Source organism: Gobio gobio (assembly GCF_949357685.1).
Source record: "Gobio gobio genome assembly, chromosome: 14".
NCBI lineage: Eukaryota > Metazoa > Chordata > Actinopteri > Cypriniformes > Gobionidae > Gobio > Gobio gobio.
The window spans coordinates 9,288,177-9,307,823 of NC_137107.1; the positions used below are offsets into that span (position 1 = coordinate 9,288,177).

The 19,647-nt window shown below is 39.9% G+C and overlaps 1 protein-coding gene across 3 annotated transcripts in view; it reads left to right on the plus strand.

Moving 5' to 3' along the window:
* Positions 1 to 19,647, plus strand: part of gabrg2 (gamma-aminobutyric acid type A receptor subunit gamma2) — a 153,008-nt gene that overhangs the window by 74,166 nt on the left and 59,195 nt on the right. For all 3 annotated transcript variants that reach the window (XM_079834426.1, XM_079834427.1, XM_079834425.1), the window contains exon 6: positions 10,259 to 10,396. In XM_079834426.1, the coding sequence (XP_079690552.1) occupies positions 10,259 to 10,396 (138 nt within the window). The remainder of the gene's footprint in view (positions 1 to 10,258; positions 10,397 to 19,647) is intronic.

A 19,647-nucleotide genomic window follows, 5' to 3' on the forward strand; every position in this document is an offset into this window, starting at 1 on the left:
ATCTGAGGAACACATGGCACCAGGATGCACTATGGGAAGAAGTCAAGCCGGCGGAGGCAGTGATGCTTTGGGCAATGTTCTGCTGGGAAACCTTGGCTCCTGCCATCCATGTGGATGTTACTTTGACACGTACCACCAACCTAAGCATTGTTGAGTGTGAGGTTTTGACTTGGCCTCCAAATTCCCCAGATCTCAATCCAGTCGAGCATCTGTGGGATGTGCTGTACAAACAAGTCCGATTCATGGAGGCCCCGCCTCGCAACTTACAGGACTTGAAGGATCTGCTGCTAACTTGGTGCCAGATACCACAGCACACCTTCAGTGGTCTAATGGAGTCCATGCCTCGATGTGTTAGGGTTTGTTTTGGCAGCAAAAGGGGGACTAACACAATATTAGGGCAAAGTGTTATGCTTGATTCATTCCTTCATTGTGGTTCTTCTCTCATGGGGAGGATTCTGATGTCTGTATGTGAGGATTGAAAACAAAAATGTCCTGCCTCCTAATGCCCTTCCTGTGCCTGCTTCTCCTCTGCAAATCTTTTAGTGCACTGTTACTGAGTCAACTGAGTTTAGATGTGCTAAAAACTTTATACACTGCGTAAAGCTGGATGAAACCGTCACACTTGTGCACCAAAAAAAAAAAGCTGTCTGCCACTATGTCAGAGGAAAGATATCAGAGGATATCATCTAGCATCCTTTGATGTTTGGATTGTTAGGATGACTGAAATATCTCTGGAGTTGTCGCGGTTATACTCTCTGGGCAGAAATAGTGAGGAGAGATCTATGTCTGCACCTGAAATAACTGAAACTGAAAGAACTCTGATATTGCTTTGATATTGTTGACGACTTGTGGTGGTTCCATGGCAACAGCGTTTGGTGGAACAGGAAGAGGCGCTGTTATAAATCAGTTGATAAGGAAGCAAGTCTTTTGAGTGTTTTGGAGGAGAAGGGGCCAGGGCCATTTGTGGAGGCAGCTTAATGCTTGTGTCGGCCCCTGGTATGGGCAGGGTTGCAGAAGAGAAGTTAGCTGTGAGAGTTAAAGGGGGGAAATCGGCATTGGAGCAATTGCCGCTAATGGAGGCAACCTCATGCTAGAATCCACTTCCGTTAGCGACAGGATAGCATATGGAGAAGGGGTAGTTAGGGATATTTGTTTGAAAAGGTGGTGCTTGAGCAGTGAGTAAAGGATAGGAGGGAAGAGGGCTGACGAGATTAAGACAGGGGTTCGGCGGCATTGCCTTTATATGATCTTGTCGTGCTTGACTTTTAATCTTTCTCAATCCATACAGACATACAAAAGACATTGCACTAAGGAAACAAAATGGATATCTTAAAATTTAACTTGAATGACTTTGTCCAAAACGTAAAGCCACCTATGTAGTATTGTAATCGCATATTGTAAATAAATATTATTAAAATCCTATTGTTGGGGATTGTCCCACTGAATGCTAGTTTTTTATTGTGTTAACCACTTCAGTACTCAGGCAGTAGGAGTCATCAGATACACTATATTGCCAAAAGTTTTGGGAAGCCTGCCTTTACATGCACTTGAACTTTAATGACATCCCATTCTTAATCTGTAGGGTTTAATATGGAGTCGGCCCACCCTTTACAGCTATAACAGCTTCAACTCTTCTGGGAAGGCTTTCCACAAGGTTTAGGAGTGTGTTTGTGGAATTTTTGACCATTCTTCTAGAAGCACATTTTGTGAGGTCAGGCACTGATGTTGGACGAGAAGGCCTGGCTCTGCTCTAATTCATCCCAAAGGTTTTCTATCGGGTTGAGCTCAGGACTCTGTGCAGGCCAGTCAAATTCCTCCACAACAAACTCGCTCATCCATGTCTTTATGGACCTTGCTTTGTGCACTGATGCGCAGTCATGTTGGAACAGGAAGGGGCCATCCTCAAACTGTTCCCACAAAGTTGGGAGCATGAAATTGTCCAAAGTGTCTTGGTATGCTGAAGCATTAAGAGTTCCTTTCACTGGAACTAAGGGGCCAAGCCCACCACTGCATCCAACGCTTTGTATTGCACATGGTGATGTAAGGCTTGGATGCAGCTGCTTGGCCATGGAAACCCATTCCATGAAGCTCTCTAGACACTGTTCTTGAGCTAATCTGACGGCCACATGAAGTTTGGAGGTCTGTAGATATTGACTCTGCAGAAAGTTGGCGACTTCTGCTCACTGTGACCCTCAGCATGCGCTGACCCCGCTCTGTGATTTTACATGGCTTAGCACTTTGGGGCATGCAGATGCTTCTACAAACATTTGTGAGAGAATGGGTCGCTTAGGTGCTTGATTTTATACACCTTTGGCCATGGAAGTGACGGGAACACCTGAAATCAATGATTTGGAGGGGTGTCCCAATACTTTTGGCAATATAGTGTATATTTTCCCATTTTTTATTTGTGCAGGGTTTCACCACATACACATTTCTATTATGCATTGGTAGGAGGGATGTGCAATCCATATAAGCTGTGAATGCTCTGCATACCCAATCCATTTGTGGACTCACTAATTAATATTAACACTAGACATGTGCCGGTAAACGGTAATACGATATACCGCAATAATGAACATGCACAATATTGTTATCGTGGGCACTTCAAAATACCGTGAATAATTATTTATTACGAATTATTCAGATTTTTAGAATTAATTTTAAGAATACTTTACCCATCAACCGTTTAAAATGAAAAACACGTCAAAGAGGAACGCGCACTGATGTAAATAGACTGTGCATGAGCCGAGCACATGGCGGAATGAGGAGACCCGCTGAAGTGCACATTCATTCTTCGACAGCAGAGGGCGCTGACGGAACAGCAGAAATGCAGCCGTTTCCCCAGTAATCACATAACCTAATACATAATACTTAAAGACTTAAGGCTATTCATTTTCAAACTTGCATTTTATATTTTAATCTGGACTAAATTACATGCCCTAGATATTGTTTGAATATGTTCTGACTGTTGTTCAATCACACACTTTACAAGGCTCCTGTATATAACATTAGTTCCTTCATTAACAAACTGACAATGAAAAATACTTCTAAAGCATGTATTAATCTTAGTTAAATGTACATTTCAGCATACCTATTGTTCTTTATAATTCTTTTGCACTTTAATCTGTTTTAAATATTTGTTTACTTTATACATTTTTGTGTATTGCTTTATTGTATTTAAATGTTTGGTTCTTTTGTTATAAGTGATTTAACCTGTTATAGTATGACAACACTTTTTTTGCAACTTATTTCAATACCGTGATAATACCGTATACCGTGATAAAAGCTTCAGCAATTAATCGCAACATGAAAATTTGATACCGGCACATGCCTAATTAACACTAAAAATTCCCTTGTTTGAGGTATACCATAACAGAAAAAAAGAGAGCCGGCGCGACCGCCGACTAGAGAGGGTTAAAGGGTTTATTGTGATTTTGCTGAGTACACTGCCGTTTGCAATGTAGTTAGGTACCAGGTCTGTAGGCGCTGTGCAAACAGCTTATCTGCCAGCGAAGACTGCGCTGTCACGTAGTAGACCTTAGCAGGCCTCCATGATGGCCGGCCTTAGAAGGGCTTGTTAGACCAAGCAGATACAATTTTGGTAAATGACGGTAATTTTCTTCAAATCAGCCAATTACGGGGGGTTTAGGGTAGGCAGATCCACAGCAACTTTGATACCTACACTACGTTATGTATTGCCATCATTGTCCCGCATTCTCATTGGTTTGCTGGAAAATGTGGGATTTCATGCTGTTGTGAACTTCAGTTGTTTGTTGAAGAATAGACCAGGAGACTTCGGATCAAGACAGAATGATTCTTTTAATGAGAACTCTCTGTGCTGCAGGTCGCCCGAAAACAGTCTGATTTTAACAGTACAAAATAAGGCAATTTATCTACATGTTAGGGGGAGTGGTTATACAGCAGAGGAGGAGACATTCAAACAAAGGAATGCATTTGTTGTGTAGGTAAAGGACACACCCTACATAACTGTGTCCCTCGTCCAGATTCAATCAGCATAACAGTGCCATTCAACTGCATAGATGCTAATCCAATCACTCAGGCAGTATTGCTCTAAACTTGTCATGCTAAATAGTCAGGAAATTGCATAGAGACAAAAGACTTAATGTCTCAACCACTTACACAGCCTGAAATAATCTCCTTAGAATTTCCTCAAGTTTACTTCAGAATGTAAAACACAAATATAGATAATGTTTTCAGTTATATTCTATTACATTTGAACCTAGATATAACAATGTATAAATTTGTAATTCAACAATGCGCAGGGACGCTGTCTGCAAATTGCTCGCCTAAGTGGAAAAATGTGCTATTGCTACCAGATCTCGGATAACTGAAAATTACATTGTATTTGATAAAAACTAGACTAGATAGACTAACTTAAATTAAAAGTCTTAAATGTTTTCATAGTATTTCATTTTCTGCATAAGGAAATGTAATTTTTACGAAAAGTAGACCTAGTGTAACTATCTAATGTTGTTAACAGATGGGTAGCTAACACTCTGTCTAGAGCGAACCCAGCCATCTCGCTTATTATAAAGCCAGCCAGCGTAGCTGCAACAGGCACATTTTTTTAAATGACACGCCATCCAGCATACCCGGTTAAAGGACAACTCCGGTGAAAAATGAACCTAGGGGTAATTAACACATGGTCACCGAGTAGATTGTTCTCTGGGATGCGTAATGCATAATGAGGGTCCCTACATGCAAACCGAAGCATTGGGAACTTTGTAAGTGTACAAACAGTTTAATAAGAAGATACTTTAAAAAGACAGAACATTACGCGTATACAGACAGGAGCCATCTTGTAAAACAGTCTCGACAAGTCGAGCCACGAACGCTGTGCTAAGTGAGCTGGTCGATAGGAATTATCGCAGCTTAGCACAGCGTTCGTGGCTCGACTTGTCGAGACTGTTTTCCAAGATGGCTCCTGTCTGTATACGCGTAATGTTCTGTCTTTGTAAAGGTAAAGTATCTTCTTATTAAACTGTTTGTACACTTACAAAGTTCTCAATGCTTCGGTTTGCATGTAGGGACCCTCATTATGCTACCGTGTTAGGGTGAGGCTATTTTGAGCCTTGTTAGTGGTATTAACTAGCGATTTTATTTTACTTATTCTATGCCCCATTTACTCGCTTTATAAGCTAATCTGTTTTTAGAGATAAAACTCTTTACATTCGATTTTCATGAAAATGCATCCCAGAGAACGATCTACTCGGTAACCATGTGTTAATTACCCTTAGGTTCATTTTTCACCGGAGTTGTCCTTTAAAGAAGTCACCGCTTGCCACTGATATACATGTTGTATTATATAAACTAAGATATATTATACAGCGTCCTAATTATGATATATTAAAGTATTTTGGAATGCAGTGGATAGGGGAATGTACAGTCTGACTTAATATAAGGTGCTCATCATGCAAATAGGGGTCACAACCTGCTGGTCATGTAAACGGAGTCATAACTCCTGTGCTCTTATAACATTGGTGCATGGAGCACCTGGAGAAGACTATCTTTACAAAAGGTACATAGGACTGATGTCATCCGAAACGTGGAAAGATGTGTGAACCGAGGCACAGTTCCTGTGCTTCAAGGTCATTGTTGCACGAAGAACGAGCAAAAAAGCGTTGTTCAAAATGCCAAGTTGGACTGTTGTAATCCGGAACGTGGCAGATGGGAGAAAGTCTGACTTAAAATTTTGCCTTTCCCAAAATGGGGGAAAAAACAGCCTGACTCAATATGAGGGGCCCAGAATGCACCATGGGGTCACACCCTGTTCTGACCACAATGTTTTGATCGTGTGAACTGCAGAAAATGTGCAGCCAACCGAAAGAGAAAAAGAGAAATCCATCTGCTCACTCTCCATAGCTAAACGTCGAATTCCCAGGACCCTGGCTCATACGGTGCCTCACTAACTGCTGAAGCAGAGTAATGGGCAAAGCACTTCATTTTAAAATTATCACAGTTGGAGCAGTTGGACAACCCATAGAGCCATACGTTTCCACGTGGAAAAAGTAAGAGGGTAAAACTTTATTTTGACGCTCCCTTTTGAACATTCTGTTGACTATAAGTAACTTTGCAACTACACTCACACTTGAACACCTGTTCAATTTCTCATTAATGCAATTATCTAATCAACCAATCACATGGCAGTTGCTTCAATGCATTTAGGGGTGTGGTCCTGGTCAAGACAATCTCCTGAACTCCAAACTGAATGTCAGAATGGGAAAGAAAGGTGATTTAAGCAATTTTGAGCGTGTCATGGTTGTTGGTGCCAGACGGGCCGGTCTGAGTATTTCACAATCTGCTCAGTTACTGGGATTTTCACGGACAACCATTTCTAGGGTTTACAAAGAATGGTGTGAAAAGGGAAAAACATCCAGTATGCGGCAGTCCTGTGGGCGAAAATGCCTTGTTGATGCTAGAGGTCAGAGGAGAATGGGCCGACTGATTCAAGCTGATAGAAGAGCAACTTTGACTGAAATAACCACTCGTTACAACCGAGGTATGCAGCAAAGCATTTGTGAAGCCACAACACGCACAACCTTGAGGCGGATGGGCTACAACAGCAGAAGACCCCACCGGGTACCACTCATCTCCACTACAAATAGGAAAAAGAGGCTACAATTTGCACGAGCTCACCAAAATTGGACAGTTGAAGACTGGAAAAATGTTGCCTGGTCTGATGAGTCTCGATTTCTGTTGAGACATTCAGATGGAAGAGTCAGAATTTGGCGTAAACAGAATGAGAACATGGATCCATCATGCCTTGTTACCACTGTGCAGGCTGGTGGTGGTGGTGTAATGGTGTGGGGGATGTTTTCTTGACACACTTTAGGCCCCTTAGTGCCAATTGGGCATCGTTTAAATGCCACGGCCTACCTGAGCATTGTTTCTGACCATGTCCATCCCTTTATGACCACCATGTCCCCATCCTCTGATGGCTACTTCCAGCAGGATAATGCACCATGTCACAAAGCTCGAATCATTTCAAATTGGTTTCTTGAACATGACAATGAGTTCACTGTACTAAAATGGCCCCCACACTCACCAGATCTCAACCCAATAGAGCATCTTTGGGATGTGGTGGAACGGGAACTTCGTGCCCTGGATGTGCATCCCACAAATCTCCATCAACTGCAAGATGCTATCCTATCAATATGGGCCAACATTTCTAAAGAATGCTTTCAGCACCTTGTTGAATCAATGCCACGTAGAATTAAGGCAGTTCTGAAGGCGAAAGGGGGTCAAGCACAGTATTAGTATGGTGTTCCTAATAATCCTTTAGGTGAGTGTACATATCAATGAACTCTCATTAGAGTATCAGTAGACTGTCTGCTTAATATCTGCTAACTCTTTATTGTGATGCTCCCCCAATAGACATTCTACTGACTATAAGTAACATTGTAAATACACGTCAACTTAATCTAACACTAACAGTCTACTAATACTCTACTAATACACTACTGTGAATTAGTAGACATGTAGGTGCAACACAATGTACTGTATAATAGGGACCATCTTAAAGGGTTAGTTCACCCAAAAATGAAAATTCTGTCATTAATTACTCACCCTCATGTCGTTGGACACCCGTAAGACCTCCGTTCATATTCGGAACACAAATGAAGATATTTTAGTTGAAAGCTGATGGCTGAGAAAGGCTTCACACAGGCCTCCATTGGCATTCAGTACATTGACACTTCCAAGATCCATGAAAGGCACTTAAAACGTCGTTACAAAGTCTATCTCACCACAGTGGCTCTACAATAATCATACAATGCGACGACAATAGTTTTTGTGCGCAAAAAAAAATCAAAATAACACCTTTATCCAACTTGTTCTCGACTTCCGTGTGCGCCTCCACGACGCATGCGCGAGAATATGACGCAGATCCGGCGTTCGGACATATGACCCAGAAGCGATTTGTTTACGAGCAGAGGAAGACGCGCGTGTCTAAGCTGTTGGATTCTACATTGATCGTGCTTTAGGTCTCGGCGTAGTGCTCAAAATGGAGCTTAAGTGTGTATTTCATCGATTCCCGAACACCGGCGCTACGTCATATTCTCGCGCATGCGTCGTGGAGGCGCACACGGAAGACAAGAACAAGTTGGATAAAGGTGTTATTTTGATTTTTTTTTGCGCACAAAAACTATTGTCGTCGCATTGTATGATTATTGTAGAGCCACTGTGGTGAGATAGACTTTGTAACGACGTTTTAAGTGCCTTTCATGGATCTTGGAAGTGTCAATGTACTGAATGCCAATGGAGGCCTGTGTGAAGCCTTTCTCAGCCATCAGCTTTCAACTAAAATATCTTCATTTGTGTTCCGAATATGAACGGAGGTCTTACGGGTGTCCAACGACATGAGGGTGAGTAATTAATGACAGAATTTTCATTTTTGGGTGAACTAACCCTTTAATAAAGTGAAACGAGTAAGGGTGAGTGTCCTCAATTGTAATAAGCGAGAACGCAGAGGCACACACTGAGACGGCATTGTGTTCCACTCTTAAGGGCCGAGCAGCGATGGTGTTGACAAGCTTTCGATTCATTAGTGCATGATTCATTCATGGCGCTTGTGCCGCCCTCACACAGCAACTAGCGGCCTTAGCGAGTGGATTGGTGTAATTTTATGTGGGTTTCAGACAATTGTCGCACCTAGAGGGTGTTTCCATAGCATCAGCTACTGACACAGCATCAAGTCAACCTATTAATGGGAATAAACTGATGAGGTGGCAGAGCTCTACCATATGAACTGTGCAGACATCAAAAAATGTTTTCAGCACTTTTAGTTGCTAGGTGGCTTAAGGGTAACACTTTTTTTTTGATGGTCCCTTTTGAAAATTCTGTTGACTATAACTTTGAAACCACATGTGAACTAACTCTCATTAAAGTATTAGTAGACTCTCTGCTTAATATCTGCTAACTCTTTATTGTGATGGCCCTCCAACAGACTTTCTTCTGACTATAAGTAACTTTGCAACTACATGTCAACTTATTCTACCCCTAACATTCTACTAATACTCTACTAACACTATAATGAGTATCAGTAGACATGAAGGTGCAACAATTTATTTATTAACATCATTAATGTGATTGGATGGAAAACTGACTGCTTCAGATGTAATCAATAACTTATTTATAATCTGATTTATTTATTTAGCCGATTCGGAAATTAATGAGGGATTGTGTCAAAAATGTCACCAAAAATTAATACAAATGCTCACAAAATTCAAGATATTGTTGCAAAAAGTTATTGTATTAGATTTATAACATGATATAATTAACCAATATCACAAGAGCAAGAGAGCTGTTTTCACAAATTTGAGCATGACTGCAAACATGATATTGCTTTAACAAACATTCAATATTTTGATTTTAAAAACATCATCCTCAACATTATTTATGCATTTGTAATTTACCAATTCAGATGCATCTTCTGTATCACCTCTCTAGCGCAAATATGAGTTTTGTTGTTAATGATTTCATTTGATTGGTAACAGCTCTATGTAGTGTCTTATTCTAATTATATTTATGATAAGTCATTTATTATAAGTTATAAGTAATTTCTCAGGTGGTAATGTGGATCTCTATGAATTTAAGGAGTGCTGGTCTGGTCTTGGTCTTGCATCGGTCTCGTTCTGCCTTGGTCTTAGTCTTGTCTTGGTCTCAACCCCTCAAAGTCTTGGTCTCGTCTTGGTCTTAACACACATTGATCTTGGTCTCGACTTGGTCTTGGATTAGGTGGTCTTGGCTACAACACTAGTCTATACAATATATACAGTTAAACACCATAGCTACTGTCAAGCATAGTGGTGAAAAGATCTATTCAAGATCTTATTAACATAGAAATAGGCAATTGAGGCAAGTCATTTTACAGTATAACAATGACCCAAAGCACATAGCAAAATGATTAATGAAGGCATGGAAACAAAAGTATATTGGTATTCTGGAATGATCCAGGAAAGCCCTGACATAAAGACTTGAATCCACTTAAGAGTGTTCTCATGGAAGTTGCTGCAAATATTATTTGCAGAATTCACATGGGAAAATATTTCAAAGGAAAATATATTTCACATAGGCAAATATAATCAATGGAAAAATCATCCACTTATCTTTGGTATTTTGTGTAGTTTTTCTTAAAAAGAAACACATCATGGTGTTTGAAATGATGGAGTATTTTTTATGTTTGTTTGTAGACCACCTCTAATTGTTTGTTAACAATTACACTCTAATTGTTTTGCAGATGGTTACCCCAAGGAGGAGATTGTATACAAGTGGAAGCGCAGCTCCGTGGAAGTTGGAGACATCCGCTCCTGGCGTCTTTACCAATTCTCCTTTGTTGGCCTGAGAAATACCACAGAGGTTGTCAGGACTGTGTCAGGTAGGGTTTAAGGTTTACATTGCATCTTTCATACTTGTATGCGTTTTGGTCTTGAATTTCAAACATTTATGTTGCAAGCTGACATGTGGTCTATGGTGACTGGGAAGGGGCCGGTTAACTTTGTATTGTCGTGGTCAAGACATAGGAACTTGTGGGAATGTGATATGCCCTGGCCACAAGATCATTTGTGTTTAGTTAACAGCATCTTTATGTCATTGCCACTTAATGCAAAAAGCATCTGCCTAATTATGAACATGTTATTAATGGAGTTTCATTGAGGAATGAATCTGTGTTTGTCATTTTTATCGTATACGAGAATGAATCTTTTCATTTACATCCATTGTTTCATTCAATTAAATGTTTTTGATAAACCATATGAGTCAAAGACAAAGTTATAATAACATTATCACTCTAATAGCATATGCTCATATATCGCCACATATTGGTGTAAGCCTGCTGAAATAGTCATAAAGTCAAAGCTTTTTGGCATGATTGTCGGACGTTTACAGTATATGATTGTCTGACTATCACCAGACCAAGCTCAATCTTTTAAGATTGAACATTGGTCTGGAGAGTCTGCTCTGTATTTTCTACTGCACAAGAGGCGTGATCAACTGGCTTAGTTCAAATGACTCTGTACGAAATTGGATAGTTCTTCAACCAATCAGACCAACGATCTATCGCTTCTCTATCGTCATCATGTTAAACCCACCAATAGGTGGATAAGCCGGTTTGGGATTGGTCCCCGCAAATTTGTAACAGAAGCAGGATAGAAATATGTACAGGTTTCCAGCCTGAGCTGCAGGGCGAAATCAAATCGCAGACAGATCGGGGTGGGTTTACCCAGTCTAAGTATTAAAATAGATAAAACAGAATGTTAATTTGGTAAAGAGATAGATGAAATGAAGGGGAAATAAAACAAATACATAACAATGAATCAATGGTGTGCAGCGATGTTTTGAAATGAGTATATATGAGTATAAAATTTTTCTATATGTATATATATATATATATATCAAATGTAAATGTATGTCCCTGTTACGCTTAATTTTCCTGCCTAACTAAACATTACGTAAAAAAAGAGACCAAATACAATTCTATTTTGTATTTTTTGCAATAAATATGTGTTCTATTTATTAAAGCCAAATATAAATTCCATCAAGTTAGTGTTTTTTTACGCATTTTTACATTTATTCCAAAATAATTACTAAAAGCAGTAACAGTTAAAACAATATATATTATTTGTGAACTAATGTTCAGCTTTTCTTTTTAATAGTCAACTTTTTAATAGTTAACTTACAAGAGGCGGGATTTATCACACGAACCAATCATATCCAATTATAACCCATCATATCCAATCAGCCATTGCCTCCTCTCACGTGACTTTTCCCCATTCATTTAAAAAAAAAACCCACAACAGTTACTTTATAAAAACTTGTGACTTCTACATGTTTTAATGTCACATTTTGTAATATTTGCGTTGCTTTATTTTTGCAATATCGATTATTTTCTCATCTCGTTCTTTTGAGGAGACACTGCCTCCTCGGAGGAAACACCCCTGCAATGAATATAATCGTAACATTGGTGCAGGGAAGATGGATGAGTAGAGTCAAAGACCTTTGCAGCAATTTTAATAAAATAAGATTGTAAGGGTTTTTGGATGCGTATGAGCATCTAATTTAATTTCTCACAACGGGCACTAGAATTTAGTGGGTTTCACAGGTGGCACCAAATTAATATTGTGATTTTGATCACACCACGTCACAGTGTGAGAGTGTTAGAGGACTCTTTTCTTCTTTAATTTTGGGACACCAGCCAGGAATATCACTCTGACAATAAAGAACATTTGGTGGGAGTTTGTAATCAGACGAAACCTGAAGGATTTGTGAGATGTTGTTAACTTGTAGAGCCTCTTACTGTGATATCCACACAAAGGAAGACAGAAGTGTAGTAAAAATAATTTTATTCTTGTAAATAACAAATAAAAGCATTTGTCACGCACAAACAACAATTAAAACAACAAACACGCAGGAGCAAGGGAACAGGAGAAAGAGAAGAGCAACCAAAATAACAGATGAGAACGGACAAAGATCAACTGAAACTGAGGACTACTTATACACAGACTAAGGCCTGGGACACACTAGATGATTTTCATATCTACAAAAATGTACACACACACCAAAGTATTCTGCTTTTCATGAATGAGGTCCATTCGCACCTAAGCACAATTAGTGTCTCTTCTAAAATAAGACAAGGATATGAATGATTTTTAGTAATGTAATGAGACGGCAAAAGAGACATTCATCTCTCCCCCAAAATAACAGTCATAGCAGTCACGAACAGAGTATTGTAGAGCTATGCAAAAGCTTGTTCCCTACTCAGGGAACCAGGGCTATATACAGTATATAACCGAAATGTTCCCTTTCATAGGAGCACTCAACGCTGTATCAGTAGCTGATGCTATAGGAACTCTATACCACAGTGTCATACCACAAAGTGACTGCCAGTCAATTAGCACATAAATATATTTACAAACTGATAGAAGAAGATAAAAACCCCAGGGAGGGTCCAGGTTATTAATTCTGACAAAAGTGTGTTGTGAGGCCCAGCCTGCTGCCACACAAATACACCGTTAGATAATGCCTGAGAAGAAGCAAATCTTCTAGTAGAGTGAACTCAAATGCCAGAGGTGAAGTTAACTCACGCACCTCACAAGCAACAGAAATCACAGAAATCAATGTTTCTCCTTCACCCAATGTGACATTGTTGAGGCCACCAAAACACGCAAACAGCTTATCAGAACTTTCCCACTGGCTCATGTGGCCAACGTCAGTCCCTAACACCCTTACAAGACGTTAAGCGTGAACATACTACCCCTGTCTTTATTGGCTACTTGTGCACTATAGAATTTTGGATTTTAAAGTCTTATTGGTTTTTAAGTCTTTAAGCAGTTTAGCACCCTCATACCTCTCTGACCTGTAGATAGATCACCACCCAGTGAGAGCTTTTAGGTCTGCCAATCAGAGGCTTTTAGTTGCTCCTAAAACCAGGCAAAAGTCTAGGGGCAATCAGGCATTCGCCTTAGACTGATCACACAATTAAAGATTTTAAGCCCAATTTCGAGCCCGATTTGCACCCCCAAGCATTCGGGGGGCATGGCCTGACTTTTTGTCCAAAAAATCCTCAATTGTGTGGTGTAATTACAATAATTTTACTGCTCCCATTTGTGTCAGTGTTTGATTTTTACAACTCTTAATCAGGCTGGCTCTGACGTGATATCCGCGATAGCCAATGAGAGCAAGCAAGCTTCACCAAACGGATGTTGCGTGTTTCTATAGCTGAAACTTGGCAGCCACAAAAATGCCACGAAAGTGGAGTATTGAGAAATAAGATCACCAATATTCTTTTTCTCCTTTGTTAAACAAAACTCACATCAGGAGAACCAGCTGATGACTTCGCTCTTCCTCTATTTGTTTTCTTTCTCACGAGTCTCACTGTGAAAATGTTGATAATTGACAGGTGTATGGTCTCACTTGTGGACCTTCTGTGTGAGGGTGCCCTCCAGCTTCCAGTGTGAATGAAAGGGTGTTTAATGCTCACATCATCTAGATTTGGGTGAAAATAGAATAAATAATGCTCATCTCTTTAGAAATTTGAAGTAAACATATGAGAACCCATCAATGTTTCTCCAAATGTGCAAGTTTTTGAATTTAAAGCCCTAAGGGATGTTTAGTCAAACACTTTCATGACAACAATACTGGAGTTCTCAATGGATGCGGCTGAGGCTCATATTTAATTTTAAAGCTATCGACACAAATTAAGAAATTTGAGATTTTTAGAGTTAAACAGAGGTCAAAAATGTAAGTCTGACTCTTAGACCTTTTTAATGATGTATAGTTTGTCAAGCTGATTACATCCTTTTACATTAAAACTAACTTTAAGTAACTTTGAACTAATGTAAACAAAGAACACTTCAGTTCTTCGGCATCCTCCAACAGGTTAAGTCATGCCTTATAAATAAATTGAGAACCCACCTAACTTAACTCTTAAACTTACCCATTCCACCACACCTGTCCATAACTTTACCCTTAAAAAAAACTTACCCATACCACCACACATGTCCCTAACTTTACCCTTAAACTTACCCATACCACCACACCTGTCCCTAACTTTACCCTTAAACCTACCCATACCACCACACCTGTCCCTAACTTTACCCTTAAACCTACCCATACCACCACACCTGTCCCTAACTTTACCCTTAAACCTACCCATACCACCACACCTGTCCCTAACTTTACCCTTAAACCTACCCATACCACCACACCTGTCCATAACTTTACTTTTAAACCTACCCATACCACCACACCTGTCCCTAACTTTACCCTTAAACCTACCCATACCACCACACCTGTCCATAACTTTACTTTTAAACCTACCCATACCACCACACCTGTCCCTAACTTTACCCTTAAACCTACCCATACCACCACACCTGTCCATAACTTTACTTTTAAACCTACCCATACCACCACACCTGTCCCTAACTTTACCCTTAAACCTACCCATACCACCACACCTGTCCATAACTTTACCCACACCGGTCCCTAACTTTACTTTTAAACCTACCCATACCACCACACCTGTCCTTAACTTTACCCTTAAACCTACCCATACCACCACACCTGTCCATAACTTTACTTTTAAACCTACCCATACCACCACACCTGTCCCTAACTTTACCCTTAAACCTACCCATACCACCACACCTGTCCCTAACTTTACCCTTAAACCTACCCATACCACCACACCTGTCCATAACTTTACTTTTAAACCTACCCATACCACCACACCTGTCCCTAACTTTACCCTTAAACCTACCCATACCACCACACCTGTCCATAACTTTACTTTTAAACCTACCCATACCACCACACCTGTCCCTAACTTTACCCTTAAACCTACCCATACCACCACACCTGTCCATAACTTTACTTTTAAACCTACCCATACCACCACACCTGTCCCTAACTTTACCCTTAAACCTACCCATACCACCACACCTGTCCATAACTTTACCCACACCGGTCCCTAACTTTACTTTTAAACCTACCCATACCACCACACCTGTCCTTAACTTTACCCTTAAACCTACCCATACCACCACACCTGTCCATAACTTTACTTTTAAACCTACCCATACCACCACACCTGTCCCTAACTTTACCCTTAAACCTACCCATACCACCACACCTGTCCCTAACTTTACCCTTAAACCTACCCATACCACCACACCTGTCCCTAACTTTACCCTTAAACCTACCCATACCACCACACCTGTCCATAACTTTACCCTTAAACCTACCCATACCACCACACCTGTCCATAACTTTACTTTTAAACCTACCCATACCACCACACCTGTCCCTAACTTTACCCTTAAACCTACCCATACCACCACACCTGTCCATAACTTTACCCACACCTGTCCCTAACTTTACCCTTAAACCAACCCATACCACCACACCTGTCCATAACTTTACTTTTAAACCTACCCATACCACCACACCTGCCCCTAACTTTACCCTTAAACCTACCCATACCACCACACCTGTCCATAACTTTACTTTTAAACTTACCCATACCACCACACCTGTCCCTAACTTTACCCTTAAATCTACCCATACCACCACACCTGTCCATAACTTTACCCTTAAACCTACCCATACCAGCACACCTGTCCATAACTTTACTTTTAAACCTACCCATACCACCACACCTGTCCATAACTTTACCCTTAAACCTACCCATACCACCACACCTGTCCATAACTTTACTTTTAAACCTACCCATACCACCACACCTGTCCCTAACTTTACCCTTAAACCTACCCATACCACCACACCTGTCCATAACTTTACCCACACCGGTCCCTAACTTTACTTTTAAACCTACCCATACCACCACACATGTCCCTAACTTTACCCGTATCCCACTTCAATATCAGCAAAAGTGTTTTGCAATACAAAATGAAACCAACAAGTAAATTGTAACTTTTTTTTATGTAAGTACAAAGTAGTTAAGGCCAACCATAAATTGAATTCAAGATAAAGCCTGTGCGGTCTCTAGAGGAGTAGAGGAGGTGAAAACCACAATTTGAACGTGAAATGAAGTGGAGTCAACCTTATGTGGATAACCTAGCTTTGGCCACAAGAAAAATCGGGAGCAAAATCTATACATGGGATGGGTTCACCAATAAGGCATGTAAATCACCATACGAGTGAGGTCGTACAAATTAGCCACCCGTACAAATACGTATGAATTGGTTGTTTGATAGTGTTAGTATTACGCATATCAGACAAGTAATTGGCAATGTCAATTTGTAAAGAATGACTACGCACCTGCACACATATGCTTTCAAATGCACATGACTATAGACTAAACAGGTAAGACGCATATGCATGCCATCACAGTTTCGCAGATTCACAGGCGTATAAAAAGTTCTGGTTTTAGTTGAAAACGGTGTCGTGTAAACGGCCTCTAAATTAATAACAAATGATTATTTAATGAAATGTATCAACGCAGAACTTACTTAAACTAGACAATGACTTTCTTCTAGAGCTGCTGTACAGCCAAACCAGTCTTTGTTGCATTATTTTCCTGTTTTCATTGTAAAGCTGCTTTGAAACAATCTGTATTGTAAAAAGCGTTATATAAATGAAGGTGACTTGACCTAACAGTGTAACAAATGATCCACTGGAAGGCAAGTTGTTGAACCCAAGTGCAGTTTTATTTAACTCAGAACAAACATAAAACAAACACTTGACTTAACGTGAACAGAAACAAAGACTTGATAAAAATGTGACAAACAGACTTGACTATAACACAACTCACTAACAAGCGGGTTACACATTCAATAACAGACAAAGACGCATGGCAAACATGAGGGCTAAATACACTGAGACAAATGACTAGACAAGTGACACCTGTGAACAGTGATTAAACAATGAACCAATGACATGACACAACACATGGCAGGATCACATGAGGGCCAGGGAATCACATGACAAAAACCAGGAAGTGCATGACAAGACATGACTGTATAAAGGGGGTATGATGGGAAGGAAAAAGCTTAGTGTAAATCTATTTTCTGATCCACACTCCGGAGCAGATGGTGGCGGTAATGCACCAATAAGCTGGTTTACAACCGCCGTAAAACAAGAAGAAGAAGACAAGACATGACTGAACATGACAAACATGAATCGAACAGATCCACCTTAGATATGGACTGGAAATGCCATTTTGCCTTTACATTACTTAAAAAAATCATCCAGTATCCTTGTCTTGTTTTAGAATAAAAATATCCAAATGCAAAATTATACATTTCAATGCCCATGTTGTGTGTACATGAAGGTTCCTGACCTGTACTGAAGTTATTTTAACCATCTTTTGGCAAGCTTTCTTTCTATTCGTGGTTGCTTATGATTTGCATATTCATCTCAGTGCAAGAAAGAGACAGAAGGAAAAGAGAGAGAGAGAGAGAGAAATGTTTCCCTCAAACAGAAGTCTGAGAATGTTCCCACTGTGCAGAGATAAAAGGCAAATAGGCATCTCCTCATCTTTTTTTTTTTTTTACACTCCCACCATTTGTTCCATTACATGCAAGCAGACTGTCAGATGAGATCTCCTGGCAGATTCAGCCTTTGAGGTGTTGTGCTGTGCTCTCATTAGGGACAATCTGAGCAATGTGCTTCTTTGAAGTCCTTGAGCTGAGAATGAAATAAATGCAATGGAGATGACACAGCTACTTCAGTCAAACATTCATCTGAGCAGAGGACTGATACCACTGCACTGTGCCATCATCTATATTTCTTTTGGAAAAAGCCGATATGACTAAAACAACAACAGGAAGAAAACATTCAAAAACATTCTCCCTCTGCAGCTTTGAAAGATGAGTGATTGCTTATGCATGCAGATTAGAGCTTAAGAAATTACTGAAATATTTGATTTCAAAATAGCCTTGATTATCATGCTTGATTACTTGGAAATGCACTGCAGTGTGCACAAAACCTAATTATTAACGTAATTGTGATTAATTATTTATGTTTATATTATTGTTGTTATATTATTATTTTAGATTCGTATATTTCCAAAAAATACTTGATCCTGGAAAAAAAAAACGTATTTATTTCTGGATTTAAATAGGCAAATGCTAAAGAGTCAATGACTGGATCATTATTGCAGTGATTATTATGTTCCTAGCATGTTATATGTTTGGCAACAGTTTTTCTAACCCTAATTGATGGTGTGTGTAGCTTTTCATTTCTTAAAGGAACACGGCAACTTTTTGGGACTTTAGCTTATTCACCATATCCCCCAGAGTTAGATAAGTCCATACATACCATTCTCATCTCCGTGCCATAACTCTGTACCCACCGCTAGCCTAGCTTAGCACAAAGACTGGAGGTAAATGGCTCCAGCTAGCCTACTGCTCAATAAGTGACAAAATAATGGCAACATTTTCCTATTTACATGTTGTGATGTGTGTAGTATTCAGGGAACTTTGCTGCCGTACCATGGGGGCAGCGGCGCAATGATATTACGCAGCGCCTGAAAATAGTCCCCAGCACGCGAGGTTAGTCTATTTTCAGGCGCTGTGTAATATCATTGCGCCGCTGCACTCATGGTACGGCAGCAAAGTTCCTTGTTTATTACGCAGGAATGAGAGTATAATTCCTAGCCATATCGGCCTATAAAATCACAACTTTTCATTTTCCATCGGTCTTAGTACACAATGTAACTATGAGGGGTGTAACGATATTCAAACCGAACCAAAAAAATGTGAAACACCACCCACGGTTCGAACCGCGATCCTCTCATGTCGAACCGAACGTGTCCCGCCCCCTGCTGCCCCAGCCCAGCTCTCACTTCACCTTATGCCACATTATTTTTTTCTTCCTTGATATTTGATTAAATAGTAATTAGTACACTTTTAACAACTAACCAGAGCTGTATTTTTTTTACTAAATATACACTAACTAAATTTAAGTTTAGTTGGGAAGGATTTGCATGCATTCTGTGCTAATCAGGAGCAGTCATATTTCATTAACAGTTCATGTTGGTATTGTGTATTTGCCATGATAACTGTTGTTTCCATAACCCCAAAATGCCACTTTATTTTCACTTTATTTTGTAAATAAATTATAAATTATTTTGTACATTTAAATTAGTGTGGTGGCTATTTTATTGTG